Source organism: Vicia villosa, linkage group LG5 (genome assembly GCF_029867415.1).
Source record: "Vicia villosa cultivar HV-30 ecotype Madison, WI linkage group LG5, Vvil1.0, whole genome shotgun sequence".
In the NCBI taxonomy this organism is placed as follows: Eukaryota; Viridiplantae; Streptophyta; class Magnoliopsida; order Fabales; family Fabaceae; genus Vicia; species Vicia villosa.
Genome location: NC_081184.1, coordinates 18,709,119 through 18,727,435, shown reverse-complemented (window position 1 = coordinate 18,727,435; position 18,317 = coordinate 18,709,119). Strand labels below are relative to the sequence as shown.

At 33.1% G+C, this 18,317-nt stretch overlaps 1 protein-coding gene across 1 annotated transcript; it reads left to right on the top strand.

Annotated features, from left to right (window-relative positions):
- Positions 1–1,385: 1,385 nt before the first annotated feature.
- Positions 1,386–5,134, top strand: LOC131604320 (uncharacterized). The gene is made up of 5 exons (XM_058876767.1): positions 1,386–1,463; positions 1,809–1,966; positions 2,053–2,173; positions 4,498–4,822; positions 4,917–5,134. Exons 1-4 carry the CDS (start codon positions 1,386–1,388, stop codon positions 4,687–4,689), a joined length of 549 nt encoding a protein of 182 aa, XP_058732750.1. The 3' UTR covers positions 4,690–4,822; positions 4,917–5,134.
- Positions 5,135–18,317: the final 13,183 nt, after the last annotated feature.

Below are 18,317 nucleotides of genomic sequence, written 5' to 3'. Positions count from 1 at the left end.
CCAGCATGATAATTATTAATAGTTTTTAATAGTTTTTAATGTAATAAAAAAGTTGAACATAGGTAAGAAGGAAATAAGTGAAAAAGGTTATTGAATATTATCTATTTTAGTAATAATAGATAAATAGAATTGATTAAATATATATTATTGAGTTTTTGCCTAACAAACCCACCATGAAGCAAGGGACAAATCACATTAAGGGAGGGTTGATTCAAGCTAGTATTTACTTTTTTCGTATCAGTTTCCTTTACTTGGTTATGCTTGCCGTTATGTGTTTCTATATAAGAATCTTCATTGCTACTGTTGCTAGTCATACTTTGGGTTTCTTTTTTTTGTCAAGTCTCATGTTATTTCAGCTGCCAACAAAGAACAAAAGCATAAATCCACCGTGAGTATTGATGAAATTTAGTCACCGTGATAAGAGATTTGGATTTTACACAGTCGAAAAAACATGCAAGTATCGAAGTTAAGAAATTATTATTTAATGTTGAGTTTGTATTTTGAGTCTGACTTACTGTAATAAAATGTATTGTGAATCATATGATCTTGATCTAGTGGTGTCAATTTATTTGTGGTGGCAATTTTGAGCTTTTAATTGTATATGGTGGATGATAAGTGTTTGCTTTTGTAATTGTTAAAGCATTGCATAAATTAAAGTTACAAATTTTCTACTATGATTTGAGTTTGTTTAGACTAAAATTCTCTACATCAATCCTCTGTATTCCTATTATGCATACAACTTTCTTTTATTAAATATATTGTTACAAGTGTTTAAGATTATAATATAAAACAGAACAAAAAAATATTCCTGGTAACATGCTTGTTATAAGTAGGGGTGTGCATGGATCAATAACCAACCCAAATTAAATCATATATATAGTTTGGTTTGGATCTTAAGACTATTTTACTAAAACCGGTTTAAATATGGATCGGCTTGGTTCTAAACCGATTTTTCACAAAAAGCAGTTTTGTTACAAAGACCTTTTAATAATTTCAAGTGGAAACCTCAGTTAGAAATGCTACCAGAAGAGAAGAAAATATTGTGACACAAACTGGTAGAAGTGTTCATCAACTAACAGATTTAATTGGTTAATATCAAATCAATAATTGCCAGTACTCTCCAACAATCATCATCGCAAGGGGAAAAAAATTGAAACACATTAGAAATCACTACGTTCCGTTCTCATGAATTGGACATTGATCATAAGCCCCAAATTTACAAATCAGAAAAATACTGCACCTGTTCCTGAATTATGGTCAACGACATATTCTGCTCTTACTAAACCAAGCTTCATACCAGCACCATAAGAGGACCCCAGACCCATTTGCCTATAGACTACGATCGATTTTCCTTTAACATCTTTCGAACTTCCTAGATTAGTGCCATGTTCTGCAAAGGCATACACGTGCGTACCTTTAATAGGTATTGTACCTCAGCTGCCAGCTGTAAGAAAAAACAGAAAGTAAGATAGTTGTTTGCTGGATAATGTATAGATTTGGAGAATCAAAACTATTACCGTATCTCCATTGACAGTCATAGATGTAGACAGCCATCCTACTTCGAGGATGTTTCTGGCTGCTCAAATCTCAACCATGTTGTAACCCCTATACCATGGAGTTATTTCATTCTCTTTTAACACTCATATACCAGTAAAGTATCATCACTATCACTTTTTTCAATACAACATTCAATATTATTTCAATGGCACTCATACTTACAAGAATTCCAAATTACTCATAGTGTAAGAAATAGTTACCATTTCATATGTATCTGAAACTCATTAATAGAAAATGTCTATATGCATTAGGACTGTTTTGCAACCACCATTGGCACTACAAAACATTTCAAAGCTTCCAGGTTTGGCTGGTTTTTTGAGTCATGCCCTGGCTGCAGAGCTTCTAACAAGTCACAAGGTGAAACTTTTGAATGTGCATGCGGAATTACCAATGTCGAACCCGTAACCAAGTGAGCCCAATTTAACTAAATTTCTATATAACAAGCTTCCTATTATATCATTATCCTCTAAATTTTGTCTTTCAATTTAATTGTAGATTCAAAGTTGAAGTTGAGCTTGAGTATGATAACTACAATGGTACCTTTGTTTTTTGGGACAAGGACGTTATCCCTTACACGAAATTGAGTGCAAAGGAGTTAAGAGAAGTTATGAAGCAGGTTAGTTAGAAAATCCAACAATCTTAATTATATAGAAGTATGATTGTCATACCCTAAAATTTGCCCGATCAAATCTACGCCTGTTAAATCATCAAGGATTAGAATTAAGAGCCATGGGGTTTGACATTCCTATTGTCAAACCCGCCCTCTTATAAAATATCTTGAGAACAAGATGGGGTGCGATTAACAGGTGTTTTGGGATCCAAACCAGGGGCCCAAATTATTACAAAGGTTTCATCATCTGTTAATATTATTTATTTTTTTTACTAACATTTGCATTTTTTTTGGATTATTATTAGTAATTTTTATTACTTCTAACTATTAGTATTTAATATTATTAATTTTATTATTAATATTAATATTAATGTTAGGTGATATTGTTATTAATATTATCTAGAATTAGTATTATTATTTAGGTTAATATTTATTGATTAGTGTTATTAGTTAATTTGAATAGAATAGTTATTAGTTTTAATTATTTGATTTTTCTCCCTCATTTAAATACTAAGTAAATACAAAAAAATATGAAAAAAAAAAAAAAAAAAAGAGGTTGTATTGTTCAAACATCCAAAAGAAAACGTGGAAGAAGTTTGAGAAATAGAAGGGATAAGAATGGCAAGTTTAGATTCATAAAATCTTGATTCTTCAATTTGGATGGTTTTTTTCTTGACCTAATCTAGGTACCATATATAGCTGGACGAATTCAGAAGTGAGGGGGCTTTTGGGCAGCCGGAAAAATTCGGAGAGGAGCCTCAAAATTTCGCTCAAAATCGTGAACGAGAATGGTGGAGCATATAAAGTGTTGATCAAATTCGAGCTATTCCAAGGATACAGACCGGTTCTAGGACCTTCTCTGAATTTATATGGACCATTATAAGTACCCAATACCGTACAGAATCGTAGATCGATACCATATTTTGGACCAAAATTTTGATTTCGATTTTCTTCATACGTGCGTTATAAACTAATAGTGGTTACATATTCGTGTTCATTTTGAAGCTTATAAGCATTCTGGCTTATTTAATTTGGTTTTAAGTACAGGTATTGTGATGTGCCATTACTAGGGTTTTGGAACTCTAAATTGGGGCTTCTTAATATTGACAAAATTAAGTGAAACGAAGGACACCACTGTGTTCAGAAGGCCAATTCGCATTGATGTATGTTTTTACTATTAATTTTCGGTTCGTATTTGTCACTTTTTGAATTTACAGGCATATGACTACACCTGGAATCTGTAGCTAGAAGATACTGAAACCGTGGGCAAAAGTTCAGCCACCCACGAAGAAGACGAAGTGTCCAGCGCGCCAGTTTCCATCAAATTGTTTTTTTTAATCTTTGTTTGTTTATTTTGATTAGCGATGATGAGAATAACAGTCAACGAATCATGGCATAATGGCAAAGGGGGTATACCTATCACCATCAATGTTTTTTTATTCAATTAGAATTAGGGTATAATAAAACTAGGATTAGGGTTAGGAATGTAATATTTTTTCCGATTATTCGATTTAATTGATTTAATTTTTTAATTAATATTAAAAAAATCACAAAAACCCTAAAAAGGTCATAAGCATTAGGGTTTGCCCCAATCCCATTTGGGCAAAAATTTCAATTGATTCTTGATTAATTTTAAATTCTCTCCTCGACCCGACTAAAGCTATTAGTCGCATTAGACGAGAGATAAAAAAATACATAAAATTCAAAACACATTTAGATTGCTGCCCGCGACGATCAACCTATCGATCTCAGTAACCAGCAATACCCATTAATCCGTTAGCTATACTGATCAAACCTATTGATCACCTCATCTAACGGTGCCATATCAAATCGGCCGAAACATCTAAAAAACACTAAACCACGATACTACGGATGTTCATCCTTTTCAATTCACAACTTTCAAAACTACGACAGGCCATTCAAAAAGCCTTTAATCAATTTCAAACCAAAAATTCAAACTCTAAGGCGTACAATCCTGTGCCCGAACTACGTAGACTCTGATCCTCCCTAAGGAGGTACGTAGGCACTTGGATAACCAAGGCGAGTCCCCCTCCCTAAAATCTTAGTTTTGCCCTTTTCACTTCCTTAGCTATAAACCTCAATATTTAGCCATTAACCTTTACTTTGAACACAAAACCTTAGGAAAGGGTTGAGGGTGCCTAACACCTTCCCTCAACCTGATTATAATAACTTACCCCGAATCTCTTAACTGCGTAGGGTTTCCTATTCGCCCTTCAGAATAGGTGGCGACTCTAAAAGCTTAATTTTTAGGGCAGGTTGCTACAATGATTAAGTAAGATTTTTACAATTTCTTTTTTTGTGGTTCATAGGCTGGTGAAGATAACCCAAAGATTTGGCCTGTTCACCTTGATGTGTTGTTGAACAAACAAATGGTTTTCCGTGTCAAATATCAATCGAGTTTCGAGCAATTCTCTATCGTCACAATACTTAACGAGGACAACCTTTTCAACACTTTTGACAGCCACCTCTGCCCAAATGAGGTTTTATATGAACTTATATAATTGAACACTTAAACTTAAATGTTTGGCATAAACCTCAATTTTAAGTAAGTCTTATTTTTTACAGCTTACTTCAAATGTTGCTGTTATGGATAATGAAGCCAACACTCCTACTGATCATCCAATTCAACCAATTGTATGTCATTTCATATATATAATTGAAATTACATGCTAAGGGTTGTTTATCATAATAATCTTAGATCTTAATCTTTTTCCAATATTATAACTAGGTTACACAGTCTGAAGAACTAGAGCTAACTGCACAACCATCCTTGGTTGCAAACCGTTCAGGGAGCCCAACTGCAAGCTCTAGCTCCACTCCTGCCAAGCGTGTTGCTGCATCAACCAGTGTAACTGAACCCATTCTGGCTGAAGAACTGACCCCTAAGCAATCTGCTACGAAGGCCAAGTCTGGGAAGAAAATCAAACATATCAAGAAGGAGTAATTTGGGAGATCCTTATTTAGAAGCCATATCTTTTTTGATGCAACTTTTTATTTGACACCTTCTATGTAAGGAAACTATTCAAGTACTATGTGTTTTGTAGTTTGATTTCCTGTTTTAATGCATGTTCTAAGCTATTGAAATGTGTACTTTAACTCCTAAACATACTATTTAAGCTGAATGTTTTTTGATTACTCCATGTAGTTTTATTAACTTGCTGTTGGTTATAGATTTGACAAGGTGTTTTTGTTTCAAAATTTACTTTTCTCCTTCAATCTTGTCTGCTGCCATACAGCTTTAGGGTTTAACTTCAAGCTTATTTTATCTAATTTATCTTTTGTCTACTATCTATTATATTAGAAAAAAAAACCCAATGTTAATTTATGCTTCCCATTTAATTATAATACTAATCGCCAGTAGGTAGCAACTTCTCTTAGACTTGGTATATGCTTCATTTACTACTAACCATAAAAAGGCTATTTTAATCTTTCCAAATGTCACTCACTGCAATGAGTTAAAAAATATATCTTAAGATTTATGCTTTGTAGGAATTATGTCTTGAATATGTATTTCCATACTATGCTTCATAAATAATGCTAGATACAATCAAAACACATGAACTAGGAAACCAGACAGAAATTTGAAATAGTTTGTGATTTACAAATTACAACTCATTGAGAAAGGCTACCTATAATAAGCATGTCTTCATGTACCTTTTCAAGAATTACAGCTGCACTTTACATACATTGTCAAAATCAAAACATGTACCGGCTGCACATATGGACCTTTTGCGCAGAATACTTACTTATTTAGCAGTAGAGCAGTCTGCTGCAAATTATAGGGTGGCTCTCTATTTCCAAATTCATCATTAAATACTGTTTCCCGTATAAAAAATTAAATAATGGTCAATTGAACTTATATGTTATTTGGACAAATTATCTATGGTAGTCTTGCTTTTCAGAACAATAGAAAGCTGTTTTTTAGGAAATACCTTTATTTATTATGTTTACTTATTATATGCCAAAAGGGCAAACTAATAGAACAGGATATTATAATGGAAGACTTACATTTTTTTAATTTAGTGGCATATACTCAAGAAAGCCTGTCAGCCTTATTTATTGTTAGTACATTCATCTCTTGAGAATTCTTGACAACTTACTCGAAAACTTGGAACACCCTCTGTCAGATATATTGCATCTATTAAGATTTAAGCTTGACAGTGCAGGAAGCATAACAATACTGAATTAAAAATCCAATGGGTATTACGTCCTCATTAAGTTATTATATAATGGAAAAACATGATTAAGTTACACTTTGTACATCCAATGAACAAAGTTCATTTTATTATGATAATATTAACAAATAGCAGTTGTTTCTAAATATACATACTTTAAAATTGAAACCCCTCTGTTTAAATGACTCAAGGAAACACATATATTAGAAACTCAATGCTACTATAGGAGTGACAAGGTGGTTTTGAGTAGTAATATAAGGGCTGGAGATAATATCGGTTGTGGGTTCAATATTCCCCAATAATATTTCTAACAGATTATTACTAGCACTTGTCATTTCAAAGAAAATTAAAAGAAACTCAATGCTATGGACAGTTGGACACTATTAGAAACAACATTTTGGTTCCTTTTGTTAAAGCATTAAAGCATTTTGGTTCCTTTTGTTATAGCTAATTTTTTTCAGGCTATAATTACATTCATATCAAAGGAAATTTCTAATTTTACCCCAAGTAACTATCTAATGGATCCCACCTCATATACAAAAAGGCTAAACTAATAGAACTGGTTTTTTTTAAGGAAGAGCTATAATTAATGTAAATGCTAAGTCAAAATGTTGTAATCCTCAAAATGATTCTAAACTTTACCCATGTATGGATATACTAACTCTAAGTTCATAACAATATAAAAAATTGTAGGAAATCTTGGACTTGCCTTGGACTAATATTGCATTTGCAGCTTTGAGTACATGGTTGACAATATTGCCTCTGCTAACAGGTGAGTATATTTTCTCTTAACTCGTGTTCTTTGCATTTGAATGCAATCTACATGTTGGAAATCATATATGAGCCTCTGGACTTTTTCCAAGACTGAACTGGACACAAGAACTTGGGAGTAACGTGTGCATATTTGTTAGAACATACATAGGCTTAACTTCATGTGGTTAGAACATAAATACAATATTTTGAATAAACTGACCTTGAGATTCACCTCATTCTATAGCAGGCCTATAACAAATGCATGGATACAATGTTTCTTAGCAGGAACTTATATTCTTTAGTTTGGAAGTTAGCTCATATGACTTGCTGCCATATGAGTAGTTTCCGTATATAGTTGGTTGATTGCACTCATTTATTATGCAGCTGGTTGGTTACTTATTAAATTTGGTTGGTGTGTTAATTATGTTGGTTGCAATAAATGAAAAATCCACCAAGTTCCATGTTCTAAGACATGTTATAAATGAGTTGAGCATTTTGCAGTTGATACCATATATTAGATTGCAATAAATACATAAGCTTAAATTTCTTTTTCTAACATATGTTTAATACAACTGTGCCAAATAAGTCTTACTTATATTTAGATATCTGAAACATATGAATAGATGTCAACACTGTTTCGGTGAACTTATAGTTGGTTTGTACTTACAACTAATTTGTCTTGCAACTATTATGTAGGGTGCATATGTAAGAAAAATGGATAGTCTTGAGAACGTTGATCTAGGGAAAAAAGCAAGAGCGCGACAATCATTGGTTTTGAAAGAGAACCGTTCAAAGCGTCAGAAATATAGTCCTCACCAACCGATAAATATGGATACAAATCCTATGGCGCCTATCTCAATGACACCTAGACAACCATTGGGCGAGCTGACTCCGTCAATTCAGAAACAAAATTCTCAGTCCCACCTAACCAATGAGACATTTTATAATAGACGACTTTTTCAAGGTTCCGAACCAAGCCCATCAAGACATTGTTTTAAAACAAATGTGCGGAAGTGCCATATAGAGACGCTAGGAACAAATTTATTGTCTAAGTTTTCTTCCAGTGCAGCCGTGTTTGACTTTGGAAGTTCATCTAATACACCAACATTAGAGACTTCTTATATTGAGCCAGGAAGTAACAGTGACGCTAATGTAACCAACCATCTTAACACATCTGCGCTTCAAAGGCTGCCTGCAAAAAGACCGGACTCTGCGGTATCTCAAATTGTGTATATTTCAGTAATAATTTGTTAGTCATCATGTTTGTAAAATATTGCTTTTATCAATACTGCACTATTTCATTTTTCAAACTTTGTCAAGACAATACATATGCTGTTATGTGCATTATGGTTTATTCCAACAGGGTACTTTTAACTGCTACTTTCTTTTAATGTGTCAAACAGAAGAGAAAGAGCGAACAAGCCAACACGGGGCAGGCCTAGAAAGAAGTTGGGGGTTCCGAATATAGCAAATCACTTGAGCAGGAATGTGCCTATCCAAACAAAACCGACTGGGACAAATGCTCCTAAAATGTCGTATGTACTTAGAACCTTTTTATTTTTATTTTTATAGCAGCCGAAAGAAGTACAACATTTATGTTCCATCTGCTCCTTATATTTGTTCATTTATAACACTTTGTTCCATCTTGATCACCCAAGGTGCCAAACTGCCGCTATTCATCCTGTCACCAATGGAGTCAATTCCTCGGTACCTCACATAATAGGACTAGATGCGAATGAAACACCTACCTCGGCTGCAACACTTCCTATCCAGACAACCAATCCGTTATGTTCCGTAAATCAAACGTCGTATGATGAATTACAAAATCTATATCTTTTATTTGTTCATTATGTTGTCTAAATTTGTTATCACCATTTATATAACCATTTCATTCATGTTTCTATAAGAATTGTACAACAAATAGCAAAATAACACTAATGGCATTTTCATTAAAGTTTCTTGCTGTGGTGCTGTTTTGAAATTGCAGCTGTCCAAACAACAACAAACCAGGCAGGGGTCGGCCTAGGAAGCAACTGGGATTTCCCAACCTGGCTATCAACTTGAGCAAAAAGTTTGCCGTACAAACGAATGAACAACAAACACAGTCTGAAAAGGACACACCGGCATCAACATCACAACATAGGTACATGCTCGATGTATTTTAAATGAAAATTGTAATATATACAATCTGCACCCCAATCTTAGAAACTCTACACAACATATATCGTGGTTCCCATAACTTATTTCCATTCAGGAGTGACAGTCGACCAAGCATTTCAAATATGCAATTTGATCAAACCACGAAACAACCTTACCCAAATTTTGCTACTCTTGTCTCACAATCCACACATGGTGCCAATCATAGACCAGAGCCATCATGTCCTGTTTTTACGCCAGCCGTCAATTTGGATTTTGAGAGCGACTCTGGAGAGGATAGCGACTATGACCCGTTCGCAAGTAAGTTAAATCTATGGTCCTTGCATTGCGGAATTGTGGAATAATCGTTATTGCTATCATTAACATATATGGACAGTCTAAGCCAATTTTTATGCTAATCTTTGTATTACACCAAATTCTCTCTTTGAATAAAAGCATATTTATCCGACTAAGACGAATGGTCAGAATCAGAAGATGTTGCAGCACCATTTACAATTCCCGACAACTATAGCGGAACTTCTGAGGGTATGTAGTGAATATCAAATGGCATTACATAGATTTCTCAAATTTTTGCATTATAAATTATTCCGCAGAATGCATAAATATTGTATTCATTGTGTAGATTATTACGATGTCGGTGACCCTCTAATAGAATGTCGGTATTGTAAAGCAATGATGTGGTATCAAGAAAGGATGCACAAGAGTTCCCATGCAGCCAATCCGAAATTTATGCTTTGTTGTGGAAATGGAAAAGTAGAACTTCCATTGCTAGAACAGCCACCAAGAGTACTGGCAAAACTGTTGTTTGATAACGATAACTTAGACAGCAGGAAGTTCCAACATCAAATTCGAGTTTACAATTTGATGTTTGCCTTCACATCACCTGGAGCAAAGTTGGACAATCGTTTTAACAATGGATGCGGGCCTCCAACAATTAGGATACAAGGTCAAACATGTCATCGAATTGGGAGTTTGTTACCTCCACAAGGTCAAAAGCCGAAATTTGCTCAATTGTATATTTATGATACGGAGAATGAGGTCCATCATAGAATGCAAGGACTAAGGTAACAAGAATCTTACCAAATTGATGTTTTACAAATCTTATGCTGTTTCATGCATTATGGTTTACCAATTCATTTCATAATTATTAGTTTTTAAATTAACTACATGGCAGGAACTCCAAAAATATTGAATAAATGGTTGTCCAACAGTTGTCTGATATGCTGTACAAATGCAATCCTCATGCTAAGAGTTTCCAAATGGCAAGGCAATGGTTAGACGATGGTGAAACTCAAAACCTTAGGCTGAGACTAATTTCTAATAGATCCACAGATGGGAGAGTATATAATAAACCGACTGTTTCTGAAGTTGCTGCTTTGGTTGTCGGTGATATTGACACAGCAGAAATGAGGGATATTCTAATGCAGACAAAAGGAGGACAGCTTCAGAGAATCAATGAGATTCATGCAAGTTACATGGCTTTTCAATATCCTTTGATTTTTCCATACAGTGAAGATGGTTATAGGCCTGATGTAGCTCATAGAGACTTGCCCATCCATGAAAACAGCATAAGAAATAGGCTTACCATTAGAGAATGGCTTGCATTTCGCATTCAAACAAGGTTTACTGAGGCTAAGACTTTATTATCTTCTAGGAGGTTGTTCCAACAATTTTTGTGCGATGGTTACACAATGTTAGAATCCGAGAAGTTAGAATGGCTTAGAAAAAATCAACCAAAGCTTAGGGTCTCCAAGTACAAGTCTCTAAACGAGGAAGGTGATCAAAGTCAAGCTCCTGGGTCAACCATGGCAAAAGAGTTGTTTTACCATCCTCCTTTGTCGGCGGTCGTAGGTTTATGGATCAATTGTACTATGATGGTATGGCTATTTGTAGTAAAGTTGGCTTTCCTGATTTGTTCATTATATTTACCTGCAACCCAAATTGGCCTGAGATTCAAAGAGTACTTGGTCCTCTTCATTTGAAACCACAAGATCGACCGAACATCATTTCAAGAATATTCAAAATCAAGTTTGATCAATTGTTGACTGTTTTAACCAAGAAAGGTGTCCTAGGAAAAGTGCTTGCCTGTGAGTTTCGTCTTTAACTTCTCTTGTACTTTGTTGCATTAATACTACTACTACTACTACTACTACTACGATATTGTGTTAATTTACTTATGTCTATGAATGCTAGATATGTACACCATTGAGTTTCAAAAGAGAGGATTGTCGCATGCCCATATTTTGATCTTTTTGCATCCTTCAAACAAATATCCAAGACCCGAAGACATTGATAAGATAATTAGTGCTGAAGTGCCCGATCCGTTAACACATCCTCGATTGTACAATTTGGTCAAATCTCATATGGTTCATGGTCCTTGTGGTTTGGCAAATGTTAATTCACCTTGCATGAAAGATAGAAAATGCTCCAAGTACTTCCCCAAAAAATTTCAACCCACCACTGTAGTGGACCAAGATGGATATCCTGTTTATAGGAGAAGAAACAACGGTCACACGATTGAAAAAAACGGGGTCATCTTTCATAGTGGTCATGTCGTTCCTCACAATCCAAGTTTATTGTTGAAGTACGAAGCCCACATCAACATGGAATGGTGCAATCAAAGTACTTCTATCAAGTATCTTTTCAAATACATCAACAAAGGTTCAGATCGAATTTCTGCTGTCATACACGGTTCTAACAAAGACAACATCGACGAGATCAAGCAATATTTGGATTGTAGATACATCTCCCCAAGCGAGGCATGTTGGGGGATATTTTCTTATTCTATACACGGAAGAAAACCAGCCGTAGAGAGATTGTTTTTTCACATGGAAGGTGAAAACTCCGTTTACTACAAAGACTAGCTATGAGCAAGTTGGTGATGTTTTACTCAAACCAAGTGGAACCGAGTCAATGTTTACATCTTGGTTTGAGGCTAACAAAACTTACGAAGAAGCTAGATTACTAACTTACGGTGACTTTGTTACTAAATTTGTTTATCATAAACGAAGCCGAAGTTGGAAACCAAGGAAACGAGGGTATACAATTGGAAGACTTATTTGGGTTCCTCAAAGCACAGGTGAATTGTTTTATTTAAGGATGATGCTCACTGTGAAGAAAGACCCTTTATGTTATGATGACATCAAAACTATTGATGGCAAAAAACATAAAACTTTTAGAGGAGCGTGTTTTGCTATGGGCTTTCTACAAGATGATAGAGAATTTGTTGAAGCAATAAAAGAGGCACATGTTTGGGGATCTGAGTTATTTTTATGCAAGTTATTTGTTACGATGTTGATGTCGTCATCCATGAATAGACCGGAACATGTGTGGAGGTTGACTTGGAAGTATTTATCAGATGGCATTCTTTATGATCAACGATTATTGGCAAGAGATCAAGGTATTTCATATTAACTCCTTATAATAATTATGTTTCCACCATCCATTAAATGCTTTTCATTCTGTATGATAAAATATTAACATTATGATATGATAAGAATAGTGATACGCAACTTGAATAGTGATGCCCAACTTGAAACTTTATAACCTATTTACTGATAGTTTATAAATATTAACTACCAGTAGCGATATAGTGATGAGGAGTTTGAAACATCATACGGTTAGCTTATATTATAACAGGAAGTTATATACTTATATATTGTTAGTTTATATTCTTTAAATTAGCTTATATTATAATAGGAACTTATAAATTTATATATTGTTAGTTTATATTCTTTAAATAAACAAATGTCATAAACCAGCAGTACCTATTAAGTGATGCGGATCTACAAATTATATCCATTAGAAGGAATTTATATTCTAACAATATATTATTTTATTTATTGTAGGGTTGACACTAAGTGATGCGGAGCTAAAGGAACTAACTTTAATGGCTATTGAAACACTATTACAAAACAATAATAAAAGTTTGAAAGATTTCAAACCAATGTCATATCCCAAGGATTTTGTTGTTTCGTTTATAGGAAATCGACTTCTCTATGATGAACGTCAATACGATGTTCTCGAACAACAACAACTTTTTTCTAATTTGTACTCATCTTTGACAGGTAATCTTAATCTACTTAACCAAGTGATTATAAGAATATCTGTATTTACATTGTGGTCATGTTATTTCCCATGCTTCTGTATTTTGTAGATGAGCAAAGAAACATTTTTCATGAAATAATGGATGCTGTCGATAAGCAACGAGGTGGTGTATTTTTTTTATATGGCTATGGAGGAACTGGTAAGACCTTTATGTGGAACACTTTATCAGCTGCACTTAGGTCTAAGAAAAAAATTGTCTTGCCGGTTGCATCAAGTGGGATTGCAAGTTTACTGTTACCAGGTGGCAGAACAACTCATTCTAGGTTTAAGATTCCTGTCCCTACTTTAGAAAATTCTATTTGCAACATTAACAAAAAAGATGATCTTGCTGAGCTTCTAAAGGTGACAGATCTTATAATATGGGATGAAGCTCCGATGGCTAACAAATTTTGCTTTGAGTCTCTTGATAAGTCCTTGAAAGATATTATGAGAGGAATGCCTAATGCATCTCAGAAAATATTTGGAGGTAAGGTTGTCGTCTTTGGTGGTGATTTCAGACAAATTCTCCCCGTTATACCAAGAGGTACTAGATCTGATATTATCCATGCAACAATCAATTCTTCTTATATTTGGGACCACTGTAAAGTCTTGAAGCTTACAAAAAACATGCGGTTACAATCTGGTGCAAGTGCTTCTACTTCAGATGACATTAGGAGCTTTTCAGAATGGATTTTAAATATTGGGGATGGGACCGTGTGTGAGCCGAATGATGGTTATGCTGATATTTCTATTCCAAATGAGTTTTTAATTTCAAACTTTTCAGATCCCATTAAGGCAATTGTGGAGGATACCTACCCTGATCTTATTCATAACTATCTTGATTCTGACTATCTCCAAAGTCGTGCAATCTTAGCTTCAACAATTGAGGTCGTTGATGATATCAACGAATATATCACAAACCTTCTTCCAGGTAACAAATGAATACTTATATTGAATTTGTCCTCAAACATAGGAATTACTTGCTGGTCGAAATCATTTATGTAATGTTGAACTTTTTGCATCTTTTGTAGGAGAAGACAAAGAATACTTCAGTAGCGATTCTATAGATAAATCTGATGCTACAAACTTTGATGCATATGAGCATGTCACACCTGAATTCCTTAATGCTCTCAAAACTTCTGGATTGCCTAATCATTCAATTAGGTTGAAAGTTGGCGTCACAATAATGTTAATGCGCAATCTAGATCAGTCTGAAGGCTTGTGCAATGGGACACGACTCACTGTAACCAGACTTGCATCTCATGTCATTGAAGCTAAGATCATTTCTGGAAAAAAATGTTGGTAACATCATTTATATTCCTAGGATGTCATTGTCTCCCTCACAGTCACCATGGCCGTTTAAATTGGTTAGACGCCAATTCCCCATTATGGTCTCATTTGCCATGACAATTAACAAGTCTCAAGGACAATCTCTTGAAAATGTTGGTTTGTATTTGCCAAAAGAAGTTTTTAGTCATGGTCAATTATATGTCGCGATCTCAAGAGTTAAATCAAAGAAAGGATTAAAGATTCTTATTCATGATAAGGATAGAGAACCAATGTGTAACACCACTAACTGTTCAAAGAAGTGTTCCAAAACTTGTGAAAGGTATCTTTTGCTTGTAATTTTTTACCATTCCTTTGTATTTAAGTTTTAATGACTTTCTTTACTTAATATTAGGACATGTCATTTGACCTTTGTGTATTTTTCAGGTTCAAGCCTCCACTACATTTTGAAGTCACATGTTGCAACTTTTTTGTTGTAATCTTTTGTAATGAATATTGTAATTTACACCTTCTTTTGAGACAATCAATATCAGTTAGGAATAACACTTATTATTGTCTAATCACATTATTAGAAAACTATTTGTCATTCTATTACCATATCATTATTTTGGAAGATTCTTAAATACACAACATTTTATATTTATTTACATAATATACAAAATACTTTTACCCGTGCGGCAGCACGGGTTTCTGACTAGTTACAATATTAATAAATTTTTAAATTCATACAATATTAATAAATTTTATCGACATCCCACAAATAGAAGATATGTTTTAGTTTTTTTTAAGCTCCAAAAACACGAAAATTAAGAGTTTTTGTTTTTTAATTTATATGCAATTTTAAAATATGCAATTGATAAAGATGATTTGAACAATACGTAAAAAAAAAAAAAAATTAAGTTGTAAAGAAACTAACTTTGTCTGCTCTTTCTTCTCACCCTTGTAGAGAAATAGAAATTGCATTGATCCCACTTTTTTTAACTTTTCTCTTTCTCATTTCTCTTTAAACTAAACAAGAGAACTTGGATCTATCTCTTCAACCTCTCTCTTCAACTTTTTTCATTCAAACCAAACATACAGTTAATGAAACAAATATTTGCATAGTAAGATGGTAAGATGGGTGCTTTTAATGTTAATGTTTTATTTTTCTTTAACTTTTCACCTCCATAAATATCCATTCAAATTTAATCAAGACAATAATAATTTATATAGTTTTTATTTTTAGTAAAGATGAATTTTTATATATATTTTTTTATTAAAGATGAACTTTTATACATTAATGGTGTAATTTTTTTCCCACACAACTAATTCAATAACATTAAATAGATATTATAAATATATATTAAAATAAATTAAAAATTGGTATTATATAATAATTTGATTGGTTGAAATCCGGTTGTTGATTTGTAGCTTCACGTTGCTATTGATTTGACTCTCTCTATCTCTCTTATCTATTCCTCTCTCTTATCTATCGATTTGACATTCTTATAACCTTCAAACACGCCTTGAAGGTTAAAACCTGCCATTCCTTGTCCTCATAGTTAAAAAAGTTAATGATGTTTGACTAGAGAACATCGAAGTTACCATTATTTAGCTAGAAATATGTGTTTTGAACCAATTTTACGGAGATTTCTGTTAACATAATTAGTGTTTTTAAGTGAGACAACTTCAAGGTTTCTGAGAAGCAAAAGCAAATGTATTGGTGAAGTTCTACCCAACCGTCGAGAGGATATCGAAACAAGTTGGAAGCAAAGAGACAGATCAATTCGACGAGAGGAGTCAGAAGTGATACATTCTATTCTATCCTAAATGAATTCATAAGTGGTTTTTTGAGTTAGAAAAGAACGATGGAGGGAAAAATTACCGTCTCTTTCTTTCTGTTTCTATTAAGTGAATTTTGTTCTCTTTTCTTTCTTTGTATTGTTTTTGAGAGTCTTCGGATATGAATTCACAATTTTATTCACCATAGTATTATTGTACTTTTAAATTGTTTAAATATTTTAACTTTAACTTTTAATAATTTGTTTTTAAAAATTTAATATTACTAAAAACATTTGGATATGCATTTTTAAATTGTGATAGAGAAAAGTTAGTTGTAATTAATGAGGGTGTATTTTCAAAATGAGTTTTATTCATATGCACTGTCAGTATAACATGTTTTACACCATCATTGCATCATTATTTTATACTCAATCGAAGTTAAAGATGAGTTAACAGTTTCAATAGAGAAGCAATCTAAAATATTCGGGTTGGTTATCAAAAATAAATTATAATTTAGAAATTAATATTCAAATCATAATGTACATAAAATATTTAAATTGCAATAAATAGTATTATGTTCAAGAGTAAGATATTAAAAACACCTTAATAATGCTTTGTCTTTGATGAGTTTGAAATCAACATTAATGAAGAGCTTGAAATCATCAATAATGATAATAAACTCCGAATCAATATTTGCATCAATATCTCTTTCAATATTAATAACCATGCTAGATTTTGAGATGGCAGCCGTAGATAGAGAAAGTCGTCATGACAAAGCGTATCAATTTATAATAAAGTAGTAATAAGGTTCTTGCAACTAAAGATTAATATAAGTCTTGATGAGTTCATAAATTAATCAAAGTGAGCGTTAATAATAAAATATCAAAATTGAAATTCCAAGTTAATCCATTCTTATTCATCGAAATCCATTTTTAACTTTCTTACAACCTCTAGAATCAGTATAAATGAACACATCGAACCAGAATGTCTACTTGAACTTTTGCTAAATAGATAGAACAACGCGTTTTTTAAGGGTAAATATTCTAATCATGAAGAAAAAATGTTAACCCAAGCATCTTAAAACAACCTTCTATAGTCCTCGTTCTCAAATAATAGATATTGCTCTAAATACATTTGATATAGATCCTGTTTCAAATAAGTTCTTTGTAATTTATCCATTTGATTTAATGGATATTCTCAAATTGAAAGATGCTTTCTAACATTCTTAATATCATATGGGCAATATCAATTATTTCTTCAATCCCCGAATTCTCAATAACTCTTTGAATTTAAAATATACTCTCATAAACTCTCATGTTAAAAGAAAAAATACAATAAATTTCATAGTAAATAAACAAACAAAATCAATTTACTATCAACTACAAAATAATTCTCTAAAATATAGAAATTTAGTAAACCACGTAGAAAAATGAAACTAAAGTCCCCTAGAAAAAACCTATTGAAATTGAGCAAATTCTCTAAAATCACAATACTCAATGAATCATGTACAACATATTCCTTAATTTCACAATACACAAGTCATGTCTATTAAATTAAACAAAGTTCCTATACAATATGTAGTAATTATAATTAAGTAATTCACAAAACACAATCCATATCAAATAAATTGAACAAAGTTCCCGTACAACATGTTATCCGTTGCCATAATTGAGAAGTAATTATGATTAAGTAGTCCAATGTCCCTCTAAAAATTAAGAATTTGTTTAAAACATTATAGATTGTATCAAGGAGGGTGGCAACAGGTGAATAGGAAATGGAAACAAAGAATCTCAGGTAACAAATGGGACATTATGAAGAATGCGTTGGAAGGAGGCAGAGGGGAGGTAACTTCATTCTTTATAACGGATTTCGATCACAAATGGAGAGCTAGAGACCTGTTTTTTGAATTT

Coding starts and splice junctions, on each gene's coding strand:
- LOC131604320 (XM_058876767.1), top strand. CDS start 1,386: ATGTTCTGCAAAGGCATACACGTGCGTACCTTTAATAGGTATTGTACC. Junction 1,967..2,052: donor AATGTCGAACCCGTAACCAA/GTGAGCCCAATT, acceptor ATTTAATTGTAG/ATTCAAAGTTGAAGTTGAGC. Junction 2,174..4,497: donor TAAGAGAAGTTATGAAGCAG/GTTAGTTAGAAA, acceptor TGTGGTTCATAG/GCTGGTGAAGATAACCCAAA.